We start from the raw sequence: 16,390 nt of genomic DNA, 5'->3' as shown, positions 1-16,390 counted from the left end.
ACACATTTATTCCAATATATATATATATATATATATATATATATATATATATATATATATATATATATATATATATATTGGATTTTTTTTTTATTAAAATAAAGGCACTAACATGATTACCTTTCTCTCTTAATATGCTTTGTCTGAACATAGCAAATTATATATATATATTTCTTGTTTAGCAAAATCTGTACTCTTTCCTAAAAATAAAAACAATTAGCTAGATGGGAATGTTGGAATTCCCCCTTTGTCAGTGTAATTATATTCACATTACAAATCAATCAGGCCTGACCATTAGCGCTACTGAAACATCTCATAATCTTATCTCCAGTCTCCTTAATGAACTGACAGATACTAGCTGTCTCCTTTCGTAAACGGACTCCAAATTTTAATCAGGATCCATCAAAGTTTATTCAAATCAAATTAAATATCGTGAAGCTTTCTTGATTTCCATAGCAGCTCATTAATCTAACCCAGGAATAATATTTAGCTGATTTAAATAGAACAGGTTAAAAAGTTGGGTGAAATCCATAAAAAATTATAAAAACGGTGATAGAGCTAACATCCAAAATGGCAAAAACATGTCCCATCTCTATAAAAAAACATAAATAAAATATTTTGATTGGTCAGCTGTTTCTTATCATTTTCTATATGATTCCATTTGAGCTTATACACATTTGACAACTAAATACAGTTTAAGGTTGGCAAAAAATCAGCACTGGAAAATGGTATCATTAAACATGTTCGTACACAGGTAGCCAAACTCGTGATTATCCTGACATACCTATAACTCCAACCCTGTATGCAACCCCGGCTTGACCTGTCTTATTTCTCTGGTTACTGAGTATTCTCTGATTCCTGGTTTTGTGTCATTGTCACCCCTCTGGCACCATGTACATCAGTAGGCAACTAATTGCCACCAGCAGCTAGCTACCTCAATAAAAATACTACAAAGAAGACTGTTGTAGGTGAAGACTCTACTGTCTATGTAAGGTTAAGACTGTGTGTCTCCAAACAGAACCATTATACTCCTGTCGTACGCCAATAAATACACCACCCAAAGACATGAGCACAAATAACAAACAGGCAGAACAAAAAAAATCAAACGGTTAAATGAGTAACACAAACCCAGCCAAACTCACACTGGTTTTCTTTATATGAGTCAGACAGACAGCTAAAGCCAGAATAGCTATTGATCGTTCCTTAAAACATTGTACAACTTAACTGTCCTCAGGTAATTGTACTACAAACAAAGGGCGATGTTTGAAAGTACAAAGCTTAATGGACTTAATAGACTGAAAATTCACATACTCATGCTCCCTGTTTAGTTGGTGGCAGGCCATTCTTGTAACTTAATGCTATGCAGTATTGTATCCAATGTTTTGTTTTTTTTGCGATAAAACATTGATCACCTTTTAACAGTGCTTTCTTGACCTAGTTAAGGCTTAAGAATATTTAGGCACAAGAAAAGCAGAAAATGAATTCTGATTCTTCTATGATCACTTCCGACCCTACATAATACTACGATGGGGTGTATTCCCTAAGGTCTGAGTTGAAAATGTTCATGCCAGGGTTTTCACTAAAGCTGTTTGGAGAATCAGTTTGGTCCTTCTCTGAGGGATATCTAGGTAGGCTTACTCGCTAGCAAGTCTTCAGGGGGTCACATTAGGTATCCCTTACAGAGCATGTAACAAGATGGTGAACGTTGGGAACACTTCCACTTATTCGCAACTTGAGTTTAACCTCAGAAACAGTAAGTAATAAGTAAAGCCTTAAAATAAAAACACTATGGAAATTAATAAGAAAGAGAGGAATTCAAAAATGTTCAACAATGGTAACATTTGCAAACCACATGCTGTTATTATCAACCTCAAGTCCTTAAGTCACACTAACAGCGCAGGATTTAGTAGAGACAGAGAGATTAAGGAAACCCTTACGAAAAAATTACTGCAGTTTTTCTGAAGTAATACTGCAGTTTTTTGGACATGAAAAAACTGCAATACTGCACTTTTACTGCAGTATTACTGCACATTTACTGCGGTTTTACTGCATTTGTACTTCACTGTACTGCAGTTGTACTGCAGTTATTTTTGCAATAAAGCTGCAGTAAATTGAAGTACGACTGTAGGTTTGCAATATAAAAAAAGTGCAGTAAATGTGCAGTAAAACTGCAGTAGAGTGAAGTACAAATGCAGTAAAACTGCAGTAAATGTGCAGTAATACTGCAGTAAAAGTGCAGCATTGCAGTTTTTTCATGTCCAAAAAAATGCAGTATTACTTCAGAAAAACTGCAGTAATTTTTTGTAAGGGAAACCTAGCTGTTTTGATGGCAAAAAACAAACAGGAAGTTAATAACATCATATTTAGCTGATCAACCATGAAATATTGAAATGGTGTTTGGCCAGGAAGCCTCATTAAATGCATCAAGGTCGTGAAACTCAAGGATTTTTCAGAATCGAGAAATACAACAAGTAAACCTGTCACCTGATAAAAGAAATAAAACACGCATAGAAGCACACCCACACTCATATAGCTAGCTCGAGCTTTACACAAAACATTGCATTTTACTTCATATTTTTGTACATTAAATTATTTTACATAAAAAAATAATGTCCCACAGACTTCCTGTCAGGGACGGCCCTACAATGGAGCAGAGTGGGGCAATTGCCCCAGGCGGCCCTTTTGAAGGGGCGGCACTTTGCCGCCCCAAGCGCTTTTTTTTTTTTTAAGCGGAGGAGAGAGAGGGGCGCCAAGTGGTTTTCGCTTACACGCTCGGCGTCCCTCTCTCTTCTCTGTCAGCCCTCTAGCTCGGTCTCGGTGCCGGCTTGTAATGCTGAGCGCCGGAAGTGATGTCAATTTCCGGTGCTCAGCATTACAAGCCGGCACCGTGGCAGAACAGGGAGACTCGCCGCAGGACTGTTTAAAGGTAAGTACAAAGGGAGGGCAGGGGGTAGATAATGGCGTTGGCGAAGTTTAAAATGACGCCCCCCCCCCCGGGGAGGAGAAGAAAGAAGAAAACAGCAAAAGTAGAGAAAAGGAAAGCAAAAAACTTTTTCACTTCATGATGAAAAATAGTCTCCCTATCAGAAGAAAATATCATCATGTCGTTAAACAAAGAGCAAATCTGCTGCCAGTTGTATTGCTCCAGATAGTGATCTTCATGATCTTCTCTCCCCAATCCTCATACCTTCCACCACTTTTCAGGGTAATGCTATGTGCAGCAACCAGTCACCTTCACCTGTCTGAACAATGCCCAGGCCTCCTTCTATGGAATGTGGACTGACATTTGGGACCCATGACTTATCTTCTGATTCTTGGACTGTCCAAGTTGAACCTGGACATGTAGCAACCCTACTTTTGGCCTGGGAAATTTGGTACCATTCTGTCCGCTTGGCAGATGACACATTTGAAGTGTGAAGCTCTCCCCTGGCCCTTCACAGTTAATATCAGATAACATTAAACAGGTGTAATGTGTGCAATGTAATACAGTAAAATTTCAACCAATGAAGTATCAGTGGCATGCTAGAAAACTAGAAAGCACTAAAAGAGAGGTCCAAGGAAGGTCTTTTTTAAAGGAATTTCAGGGACTAATAAAGGACAACACAGGTGCAGAGGTGATGGAGGAAATAAGTAATACTTTACTATTAATGTAAGCATTTTCAGTAATAAAATGTTTTTGAATGTTTCCTACATCCTATATGGAGAAAGAACAAATGGACAACTCAAAAAGTCATTTCTGAACTTATTGGCTAACACAGGCATTAGCAGGTGAGTTTTCTGGAAGATTGCGGTCTTAAAGCATCCATTTCCCTGTGCATTATAAAGGATCAACATCAAAGAGTTTCCTCTGCAAGAAGGGCAGAGCTCGCCCTGCATAATGTAGAGTTCAAGACATTTCCCCTTATTAATTAAGCATTATGTAGGGTCAGGCAAGCTTTTCTTGCAGGTGAAACCGTCATAATGCATAGTCATAGAGGGTGATTTCAGTTGTCCTGCTAAACCCCTTATGCTAATTTATATTATAAAAAAAAACAAATATAGAACGTATAAATGTAACTAATAGTAATACGTCATTTTAAATTTGTCAGATATTTAACAATTTTGTAGAACTGCTACTCCATAAGTAACCTATATAGTAAACTACCTGCTACATTTAAAATAGCCACCCCATTATAATGTGTAGCGCTGAATTATCAAATCATTTTGGATGTCCACAATTAGCATTTTATATATAGAGGAAAAATACCATAGATAATAATACAAGTTTAGCCACCCAGTTAAAAGAACACTAAAATAAAAATAGTATTTGTTATCCCAAGGAGAGATATGGCTGAAATAGGGGATTACCAATGGACACTGGGGTTTCCATAAGTAAGCCTGATATTTTGGTATTGATGAATTCTTCAGACCCGATGTCTTTCAGTCTGGTTGTTATCTAACATCTCTGGGATCTGTTTTCAAGTGAACTTATTTCATGCGCTTCTGAAAATGAATGAACGCTTGATCAGCAGAAGTGATTCTGGCATTTCATCCACTAAACAGGATTAGAGGTATCGAGACGAGATTAAAAGGTCAGGGGTTCTATACAACAAAGCTGATGTTCGCAGGTCAGAAGCATCAGAGGGAAGTAAAAGTGTGAATGTTACATTTAACGTCCAAACCAACCATCTATCGAGCAAAGAAACTCACAGGATACATGCTTTAAAGCAGCAATTCTCCTCTCATTAAAGTGTAATTAACATCTAAAAGGTTTCACAAAACACATTCTCCTTGAAACCAGTGTGTACGAGAGAACAGGCTCAACAATTCCCTGTGGTCTGACATAATATTCAAGAAGTGGTGGCTGAAATGCTCATGGATCTCAGGAATGGACCTAAGCAAATTATGAAGGGTAAATTCACTTCTCTTTGTCTCTTCTCCTAACAGTTTCTCTTGACTTGTCATCCTTTGGTTTGTAAGGATGCACAGCGTCCCAAAGCATTCTCTGCCTGGAATCTAAATCTCACCAAGCAGATTAGACTGCTAGGTAGGCTAACTTGCAGTCACAGGAAAATTCGGTAAAATACAGAGCATTTCACACAAAAAAAAACAAACTGAAGGAGAGTGAGTGGACATCAAGTGAAGGTGGACAATAACCCTTGGGTGGTTTTTAGTTAAACACTTGGGCCACTTTTTGCAGCTTTTTAGTATGCTTGTGTTTCACTTGCAGTCCTACATATGGTAATTTGGTATTTACCACATGACCAACAACCCATTCATTTTTAGCGCTCTTCTAGGCCTGACGCAGGGCAGTGCCCCCAGCCTTCCTCCCCACTGCTGCCCTCCATATTGTCTGAACATCAGGAGGTGACATGGTATCCCGGCACTCGGCTTAGTAAGGATGCACGGCGTCTGGAAACAGCACACTATTAGGCCCACTGGGAAAATGAGACATCAAACTTGAAATGCAGAGCACTGGGGGGTGATCATCCAACACAGGGGTTGTGACCCCCTCAGACTTGCCACCATAGGCCTAGTTCTGGAAGGCCATAAGGCATTGCTGCCATTACTGAATATGTTTTACTGGCTGTCTACGCAGTCCATCTTTCTGAACATGTGCTGGACAAGACTGGATAGTGCTAGTTACCATACTGTCTCGCGCTGCAAGTTGCCTTCCCTTCCCTCGTAGACATGAACGTTCCTCTAAGGACACTCCACTGCGTTTGTGCGCTTTGACATAATCCTGTTTAACCAGATTTTGCAATATTGTAAATATTCTAAACAATTACACATACGCGTTTCGTACAAGTTCCTTTATATGAGGAGGCCGAAGGAGTCCACTTTTTCGATCCAAAAGTCAACAGAAGAAATGGCTTTTAATACATTTTTAATATGATTTCTGGGCATGACTTTACATGTTTGACATTTCGAGAATATATTTTAGCTGTAAGAAAAAGTCAGACTATTTATATTGCTGGACTTACCTTTTATAAAACCGTATATAAAACACAGCATGAAAAGAGAGACTAAGAAGTCAAGAATATTTATTTTTAATATCCTACTTACGTACTTGGAATTTTTGATGCAACTAGCAACATTGGATACTTCTAGTTACCCCATTAATAAAAATAAAAAAAATGTTTATATGCTTTTTAAAAAAACATAGCACAAGTGTTTTCTCTTTAATTAAGAATTTTGGATAGAAATATAATAACTGGTGGTTATGTTTAAACAGGAATTCTAGAGCAATCTAGCAAAGAATAATCTATGGACATGGGCTTTGCATGTGTCGCTACAGAGACCACACCATGGGCACTTTAGACCAGAAGTTTTGTTACACTCTTACGTTACATTTATTATTTAATAGCCCTAAGTACTAGGAAGTATACACAGAAGTGTGCGATGTTTCACTGCAATACTTCAGATATTGTTTGTATGCTCATACGCAATGATGTTCTTCACCAACACCCTCTAAACCATTTGACTCCCTAATCATTCATTTGGTTATATTAGTAATGGGTGATTTTTCTTTATATTTTTTTATTTTATCTTACCAATGCCATAAGTGGATGTGCTATTTTAGCAAAGACATGCTAAAACCTCAAATATTTTAAGATGTTTTAAAAGCAAGTCAAGGACAGCCCAATGGTCATGTTTGGTCATGACCAACAAGCGGTCCATTTCTATAGGTTTTCCACATAAGAAAATCATTTAAGACACAATGAACTTATATTCCATTGTAAGGTTGTTAAGCAGGTTCCATTATTAACCTTTTCATAAGTTGCAGTTGTTGAGTTGAGCTGCAACCCCAGCCAGCTGTTTGCCGAAGTATCTGGATGTGTTTATAATGAAGACTTGGTGGCAGCTCCTGCATATCAGCAGATGAAAAGCAGCCAGAACTCTTTTTTTTGTAGACACGAGCTGTTCATCAACTGAAAAGCACGTGGGGAACAAAGTAATTTGGAGGACCCAGAGGTACAGGAAAAATCTGCAATTAAAGACTTCATTGAAAATTTACCCAATTTCTGCCAAAGAGGACAGCAGTTTTTGGAACTGATATATATATATATATATATATATATATATATATATATATATATATATATATATATATATAACCAGCTAAGCAACATAAAGAATAGGTTATAGACAAAGAAAAACACAGTTGATGTAGGCATGTCATGTTTTTAACCATGTAAAAAAAGTCTAAAGGAAACAGATCAAGTTGAAATTCTACTGGGTATTCAGTGTTAAGCAAAAGACTTCCAGGATCCTTGGGTTACCAATCAGAAGCTCTATCACTCTGTTGAAAAGTGTCAATTTCACGTTCAAAGTTGTATAATAAACATTATGAAGCATGAGTATCTAATTGTGTGTTCTGTTATCACAATTTCATCATTGGAAAGTTACCAAGTAGGATTATTAGGCATGTGAATGGACACATCACGGTAAGAAACGGGATCAGCAGAAAGAAAACGTAATCAGGGGTATTCTGTATGTACACAATTCTAGCTATTTACCCTTCACAGAGTATGGTCAAGTAATGTAAGAGTAGCTTCTTCTAAAAGTAATAATGACCTCTATAAAAACCATCAAGCTAGCGATAGGATAGTCACCTAGTGTGTTAGAAGATTTTCCAATGTCCCCACCAGCTCCATGAAGCTATTAGTAAGACAAAACGGAGGATAAATAAGTAGACTTTGCTTATTATGCTGGTATTAATTTCCCCCTTAGGAGCTAATTAAATTCCTTTTTGAAGCCAAAGTCTTGAAATACTACCGTAGTGTTTTAACTCTGCAGTCTCTACTACTATACTGCAGATCATCTTGAAAAATGGAACATTTGAAGATATTAAAACAATATATTTGGTAACTTTGTCAATAAAGGATCGCAAGGGTTCTTGCGCAATCTGTTATGAATGGCTAGAATGGGAACAACAACAAAAAAAAATCAGTACTTTTTACACTTTTATTTCACTGCGAGTTTAAGGTACAATCAAAATTCCTTCCATGATCATTTTCAAAAAAGTATTAATCTCTGAGTACCGCAAAATTATAACATTTACATCTTTGAAAGAATAATAAAAAATAATATAAAGCAGACAAATGGAAAGAGTTTGGAATTATAAAGTTAATTGTACGAGTATATAATTAGGTAACAGCTGCTAAAAAAAAAAGTCTTTACACATCATCACGTTAGATTTTAATATATGTGGAACATGTTTGTGTTTTTTGTTTAGATCGATGATAGGCGTCAAGACATAAATCAAAAATAAATAGAAATTAATAATCATGGGGAAAAAAAACAATTTATATTTCACATAACGTGTATTCAGCTACTCACAGGATTATTAATTTGGCAGATAACATGGTGAAAGGATTGTTTCAATTACAAATTCTAATCCTATTGAACAAAAGAAAGCCCTAATTAAAGATGACGGGTTTGAAGCAAAACAACATTCCAGCATTCATACCTATAGTACAGAGTATAATATTCATACAGTTGACTATACTTTTTTACCGTATGGAATTGGGCCACATTTTACAAGAGCAGAAGAAGCATCGGACATCTAGCAGCCTTTTATTTCCACAATCACCCGGAATTACAGAAAAATATCGAAATTTGCTTTTCTGCCACCGTGTTTCTAAATAGTCCTGGTGTTAACAGGTAAATTAGCAGCCAAGATACATAATACTTCTATGGCATTCCCTATTTATTTTCCAAGAGAACAAAAATATGAGAGGCGTCTAGTTTTTGTTGATTTGTGTATTTTTTTTACAAAATAAAATAGACTGTGTTTGTTTCACTGAAATAATTTATGTAATTCTGTTATGTGACATGAGGACAAAAGATGATCGTTTCTAAAATTGCTCGATAAAGATCTCACCAGTTCCTTGTCTGTTACAATAATTTTCCAAAGCAGGTGCACACACATTTAGATATGCAGGGTCTTGTATTTTTCAAGGTACAAAGTATCCTGTCCAAGTCTCTAAATGCAGCTATTTGGGGTTAATATCAATTTCCTTCCCATGTCACTTGCTGCTCCGGGACATTGTCATTTTAAAGAGGAAACACCAGAAATCCAGAAAACGTCGAAAACTTCCATCCTCCCATCAGGTTCCCCTTCTCAAGTTTCAGGTAAGCCCTGTCCCCTTTTTCCATTTGAATAAGGACTCCATTGCTGGCAGCTTCTCTTGTAACATCTTGGTCACCGGCAAATGCAGAAATCACTGGCCATCCATTTAACATCAAACTCACCTAGAGATTAAGAGAGTATTATCCTGAGTAGAGTATCAAATGAATTCATTAACCAACCACATATTTCAGATCCAGCCCGCAGGTCCGTTATGAAAACATAGCTAAACTCCACATCCTAAACAATGGTAAGATATTGTGAAGACCTTGTGGAAGGTCTAGTCATCCTCTTCATGGATTAAGTTTGAGTGTATCTACAGTTTGAGGGGGAACATATACTAAAGATCCAGTTTGTTATACTATTCCTAACCTTTCTGAATTTATGTTTTCAAATTATTTGCCATTGGTTAGTAGGACCTTCATAACTACATGGAGAACATAGTCTTTCTTCACTATCTATGTGAAAAGTTACGCAATAACAGTAGCATCCAGCAGAACATTTCTGCTAACCAAATTTTTACTTTATACCTAACCTCTTATGTGTCTTCTTGTGGGTGATTTTATTTTAAGGCATGTTGAGCTAGTTTTACTACCAAGGATATATTTATGTCTTCTATTCTATTTGAATTCCAATTCCAGTTATTTTAAGGAAACAGTTATTCAGACTGGAAATGGTCACAGCTGAAAGGGTATCTGCTGTGAACCTTGTTTGGTCTGTGCTAGTTTTATTAAGAAATTATAATTGTGGTTCATATTATTCCTAAACCTGGGAACCTTCTACCTAAGCGGATTCTGAGACTCTTAGTAATGCCGCACCTTTGCAATTTCTAACTGTAGCAACAAATTGGTTCCCAATGAAGATATCTGATACATCTTAAGGGATTCCAGTTGCGATGCTCTAGTTCTAAAAGCACCTGTTACGACACTCAACTAACTGCAGGACATAAAGCGCCGTAGTCTTCTCCAGAAAGATCATAAACTGTGAGGTTCCAGGTATGGTCTCACCAAATTCCAATCGCTTTTCTTGCTGTTTTACTACAAAGAAAAGGCCGGTATCTCCCTTCCGGTCAAAAAATATTGACGGGCATCCCATCAGAATATGAGGATAAAGTAGTCTATGCGCTCTCAACGAGGAGACTACAATATCACTCTAGTTATTTTCAAAAACATCACAATAACTGCTATGAAATATATAAATTGGAAGCGGCATTTCTCGGAGCCATGTGGTCATATCTTCATCTTTGCTTAAACGTCTTTGCCTGTGTATTTCAATTATTTACTTCTCATTGCATTGGACTATATTTCCTTCAAGTAATAACAGAGGACACACGCATGTAACACCCGCTCTACTGAGGCTGTTAAGATATTTAATTGCTTCAAGGATAAAGAAGGCACGGAAAGTTTGACTTGTGCCAGGTGAGACCTAATTGAGGTTTTGAGGGTAATGTGATTAATGCCTCATAATACGCAAGCCTCTTCCTGGAAAAAATAATCACAGCTTGATGTTGGTAGCAACATCCTACATTTCTGAAACTTGCGTTGAGCCTAGTTGTTTCTGTGTAGAACTGGGTCACTTGGGTAACACGACAACGCTAGCGGTGTCATTACGCCTCCATCAGAAATCACACCAGCAACGAGCTTGATGATGCAGACCACATCTTCATGCATCGTGTAAATAAAATGACGTATGCTCTTTAAATGTACATGGGTGCTCTTAATCCTACTGAAAATCACAAAACACATTGAGTAGTATAGCTACAAAAAGTACATTCTGGGTGGAGGCCTACACATTAGAACTCGGAGGTGCAAGCATTTAGAGATCCAGGTGAGCGTCTGGAAATCAATGGTATCTATATGGTTCACATCACCGTTTACCATAGAAGCCAACCCTGTAGTTCACCTATATCTCACGAATTCCTATTTCAAAAATTAGCGTAAACATTATTAGATAACTATCCCTATAACCCAAAATATTTCTGAAGACACCAACTGGAATGGACCCCCCCCCCAAATAAAAAAGAACAATATCTATTTTAGATTGTAATTGATTAAAATTGTAATATTGTAGATTAATAGTAATACATGTTTAGATATTTTTAATAATAGTGTATTATTTGTCTTGAGTCTCCTCTTCTATGACATCATTTTAGTATATATATAATGCGATGATCTGGGTGAAATATGAGTGATCTCATTATACATTTTGATGATGGTGATTAAATTTAAGCAAAATCTATTGTTCAAAGTACTTACCACATGAAACAAATGACTTTCCATAAAGGGGAACTACCAATAACATACAATAATATATATATATTAATATATATATTAATATATATATATATATATATATAAATTGAATGACACTTTCTAAAAAGTATCACAATAATGACACAGCTGTTTATTTTAGTATATTATGTATACTTCAAAGAATCGAGAAGTTTTTTCAGGAAAGTGAGTATTGTATATTTCCTATTATACGCTCAAGGATATGTTAGTGCATAAGTGGTATATAACAATGCTGTAATTGTTTTGATGAGAGTAGAATGGCTAACCCCAGGTTACAAAAACCAAGTATGGGCTTCCGCAGAAATACTTAAGAAGAGACAGGGTTAGGTGTTCAGACCTGAATGGTTTGCCGGTTGTATACTTTAACCACGTGGAAATTGAAACTGTAAATCCCTTTTCTGGGTGATATAAAAGTGCTTCTCTCCGAGTCAAAATTTCCTCCGATATTGACCAAAGTCTAAAGTAAAACAGAAAAATAATTGAATATATACATAACATGACAATTAAGTGAAAAAAATAATCAGAACTGAATCCGAGACAAATCGTTCAGAAATAACCGAATAGCAACTATCCTATAGACCCTAATCGAAAAAATGGATAAAAAATGGTAAATCTCAAAAAAAAAAATTTGCAATTATGAAATCAGAATGGTGTTATTTGGGGGATTTCGCAACAAAAGGCATACACTACTTTCTAGTGGCTCTGTATTGCAACGTAGTGTTGCAATACTCACGTAGACTGATTATATACATTCATAGTACTCTGATTTTTTTCTCTGACACTCTAAAAAAACATGATTTTTCAAGACAGGAAAAATATTATTGTAAAATTGTTAATTTTATTTGAATCTCCTTTCAGTTTTTTTTTTTTTTTAGATGATTCCACCTTGATGATTACATTTAAGGCTCAAAATTAAATTTTACTGACAAACAAAATTTACATTTCCATAAAGAAAACATCTATTTGTCAATATCTAATTTAACAATATTAGAATAATTAATTGATTTAAACCTCCTGTATACAACATTTTTCTTTAAGGATTATTTTTTCATAACTTGGCTTAATAAAATAGACTTTTTAACATATTTATGTGTTTTTTAATAATTATTTTAGGATTTTTTCATCAATTCTGCTTTATATTCCAATTAGTCTATTTTTGCATATTGTAAAACAAATACATAACACTGAATGCAGTATAATACATCAAACATTTGGGAACTGAAGAATCCCTACATTAATATAATAAATCCAACATTCGATCGTGCCTTCTTTATTTATGAAAAATTACAGATATTTTTTCTATTGGCAAGAACAATAAAACCGTGTGATTTATGGAGATGTGGAAATAACACAGTGGTAAGAACTTAAAGGCTCCCTTGGGTGTGGGATTATACATCTAGATTTACAAGGAACAATTTGAAGCTGAAATTTTATTACACCTGAACTTCAAGAAAATTTATATTGGCGTGTATTCTCCCCAAAAATAACAATCAAAAACGATTCACTGCTCCAAGACCGAAATGGAAATTTGCGCCTTTTGTCTTCAAAACAATGTTATATTTTAGATTTTGTGATTTATCAATGGGTTGGATTCATAAATCTAGCACAAGTAATTGAATATAAATAAATATACACATATATATATAAAAAGTAACATAAGAAGCAAAAACAATAATTGTATCTGTTACCAAATTTCTGCCTATATATTATATATATATATATATATATATATATATATATATATATATTATATATATATTATATATATATATTATATATATATATTATATTATTATATTATATATATATATATAGTTTATTTTTTCTATTGCAAGCTTTGTGAAGGTTGTTATTGAATTACTTGTGATATATTTATCTCCAGTATTGCATCCAGGGAACTGAAGGTTATGTACAAAGAACAATTTAGAGCAAATTAGTGAAATCAAAGCAAAATCAGCTGGATATTGTATTGGTCCCTGCAATGATCACATCACTTTTTTCCTTTGCCTCAAAATTACCCTTTATGCATAACCCTGTGTTCTATGCTTATAAATGGGGTCATTTGGGCATAAAGCAGATAATACATCTTCAGACCAAATCTACTTGATGGTCCCAGGGCCTGTTCCTCAATATTAAATAAAATCTTGTCAATGAAGTTCAGTTGAATTATACATACTTTGGTTTATATACATTGTATGGTTCCAGTTCAAAAAATGTTAAGTGTATTGACATTCCTTCAAACCTAGGAACCTGTCTACATTATTAAAAGAAACCCACTCTCTTATGTTTCTCTGGTCCTTAATTAAAAGAAGAGCTTGGCACAAACTACTCAACATTTGAGGGACTACATGGAATGCCATTGTCTTTTTATCACAGACCAACCCATACCCGTGTTTCCCTTTTAACACCTAAGGGATAAAACAACAGATTTATTCTAACAATATCATCTTAAGCCATGTATATGGAGGCAAACACAGAGACAAAGTGTAGTATAGTATGTATATGAGGCTGGTCAACCCGAGCCAGATGAGTCCACCATAGATCACACATATACAGTGTATTAAAATAAATCAAATGTAATGTAAAACCCCAGACCACATTAACACACTGCTGAAAATGTCTTTATCGTCAATAAATTAGCAAATAGAGAATATACTTATTACTTTTTAATTAGTGACCCTTTCTAAATGGCCATGCGTTCAGTCACAATGAGAGTGTACCTCAGGCTGGTGTTATCTTCAGGATGTTCCCACCACTAGTGGAGATCTGACCCATCTTCTCCCACCCCTAGTCTTGGTTCCCTGCAGCCACCACCATCCTGTGTGTAGGAACTCACCTGGTCGAAGTAGATGATCATGGTTCTGTTGCTCATCTCGGATGGTTCGTGGTTTGTGCTCCTGATGGCAGAGAATGCCACCTTGGCACTCCCGGAGCGCACAGAGATACCCAGCGCGGCTCCAGTGGGGTCAGATGTTGGGTTGGAGTCACAAACCACCAGGCACTTGCCCTCCAGTAAGATAGGTTCCGTCTCGTTCTGCCCATTCACCAGCCCTGCCAGCCATGCCACCCCCAGCAGGAGCTCCAAGACCCACATCTCTGCAGCCTTGGTGGGTACTAAGTAAAAGCTGGAGACTTAGAGATCCACTAGAGCCCCTACACGCCCGATTCACTTCTGGGAAACACAACTTAGAAATGGACCATCAAGAAGGATGAGCAGCGGGTACTCTTCAAAGGCACTTTCTCCACTTGCAGCGTGCCCTCCACCTTGCAGTGCCAGCTGCTCCCTGCAGTGTAGCGGCTCTCCCCCCTGTCCCCTTGCTCTGTACAGGCTTGAGTCTCAGTGTGCCAGTCCTGGCATGTTTGTGTAGCCTGCGCTTTGCCCCTGGACAGGCTGATGATCTGGAGACATCGCGCAGCTCCTGCTACAATGTAGATGCCCGCACTGCCACGATCACAGCAGACAGGGGGGGGGGCGCGTCTCCAGCCCACGCCCACCCCACGCAGGACCAATGCACACTCACAAACCTTCACGGCACGGCCAATCCCGGCCAGCTTTACCACCCTCCACGTGACTGGTGTGGCACTGCTACAGAAGCCAAAGGCAGGTGGCCGGGCGAGCTGGAGCCTTCTTACAGCCTCTGGATCGTGGCAAGTAGACCAAGTCTTCTAGAACCTTACATGTGCCACCAGGTGAGTGGGGAAACGTGGGAATGATCACCCGTGGATATATCAGATAAGCTCTTACTCTTTACAATATGATGCCTATAGTAAGAAAGCAGGTGCTGCTCCGTGGAGTGTGTTCCTTATTGCCTTTTCTGTATTATTATTATTATATTATAATTTATGTGGTTTAATACACAGTTTATTGTGTTTATGTTATTCGAAGAAATATTTATAGTTACATTTATATGGAAACAAAGTTCTATGGAAACAAAGTATACAGCTTTAGCTACATGGATCTTAACCTGCATTAATACCCCGATTTTTAACAGGTTATTGCCGAAAAACACTATTTTTGTAAGGAGGATTTTAAGTATTAGGCGGTTTTATAGTGTTTTGAGTAAACAGTGTAGAAAGTAGCCTAATGCTGTCCCTAAACTAAAAGTGTATCTATAGAAAGTGTTTTAATCAACCTTGTGATATGCCTAGGGTTATCCTTGTAGAAAAGGTTTAGGGTTTTTTAGGTGGACACAAAAAGTTGTAGATCACCTGTCCCATAGGAACATAAAATGTGACAGTGTGACATCTGGCCCATCTGGTCTGCCCATTTGTCCTGATAAAGACCTTAAAACCGCCCTTGGATTTGCCTTAGACTCCACATATCTATCCCATGCATATTTACATTCCCTCATAGCCTCTACCACTTCTACTGGGAACCTGTTTCATGTAACTACTTTGGCAAAATAAAAACTTTCTTATGTTACATCTAAGCTTCTAGTTTTAGATGATGACCTCTTATTCTATTATTATTCTCAATGCAAGGAAAGGCACATTTTATCCTCCTTTGGGATGGTTTAGGACAGAACTGAGTGATCAGCAACCCACTCAATGTTAACGGCCCTGGCAATACACCATAGAGCTCTATTTTCCACTTTGGTAATGTTTTAAGCTTTGGATAGAAGGAAAGGCTTCACTGACTCTGTTTTATTCCTGCAATAACTCTTTGCTTTATGTGACAGATACACTGCTTTTCAAGGACATAAACAATTGGCCTGGGGGCTAAATACTTTTATAGTGGCAGTTGTTTTTTTTTGCCATCAGCTGAAAGATTTCCAATATCCAGAAAACTGCCTCCATTAAATGTAACATCACATATAAGAGCTGCCGATTATTTGTTACTCTCTCATTTTAGGAACTTTACTGAACAAAGAAAAATGAAAACGAAATACTGCTTTGAGATGGGTTTCTCCTGCATCACAAGTTTAACGTTTAAAGGAACAGTCTTGCATTTTGATTTTTTTTATACCAATATATATACTATTTAACC

At 36.7% G+C, this 16,390-nt stretch overlaps 1 protein-coding gene across 1 annotated transcript; it reads right to left on the bottom strand.

Annotated features, from left to right (window-relative positions):
* Positions 1-8,652: 8,652 nt before the first annotated feature.
* Positions 8,653-14,807, bottom strand: CBLN1 (cerebellin 1 precursor). Its single transcript, XM_053449498.1, has 3 exons — positions 14,240-14,807; positions 11,741-11,860; positions 8,653-9,237 (listed from the first exon to the last, which is right to left on the bottom strand). The coding sequence occupies exons 1-3, from the start codon at positions 14,495-14,497 to the stop codon at positions 9,040-9,042; spliced, it is 576 nt and encodes a 191-aa protein (XP_053305473.1). The 5' UTR covers positions 14,498-14,807; the 3' UTR covers positions 8,653-9,039.
* Between the last annotated feature and the right edge of the window lie 1,583 nt (positions 14,808-16,390).

The sequence above is a fragment of the Spea bombifrons genome, chromosome 10 (genome assembly GCF_027358695.1).
Source record: "Spea bombifrons isolate aSpeBom1 chromosome 10, aSpeBom1.2.pri, whole genome shotgun sequence".
In the NCBI taxonomy this organism is placed as follows: domain Eukaryota; kingdom Metazoa; phylum Chordata; class Amphibia; order Anura; family Pelobatidae; genus Spea; species Spea bombifrons.
This window is presented reverse-complemented; position numbering and strand designations above follow the sequence as displayed.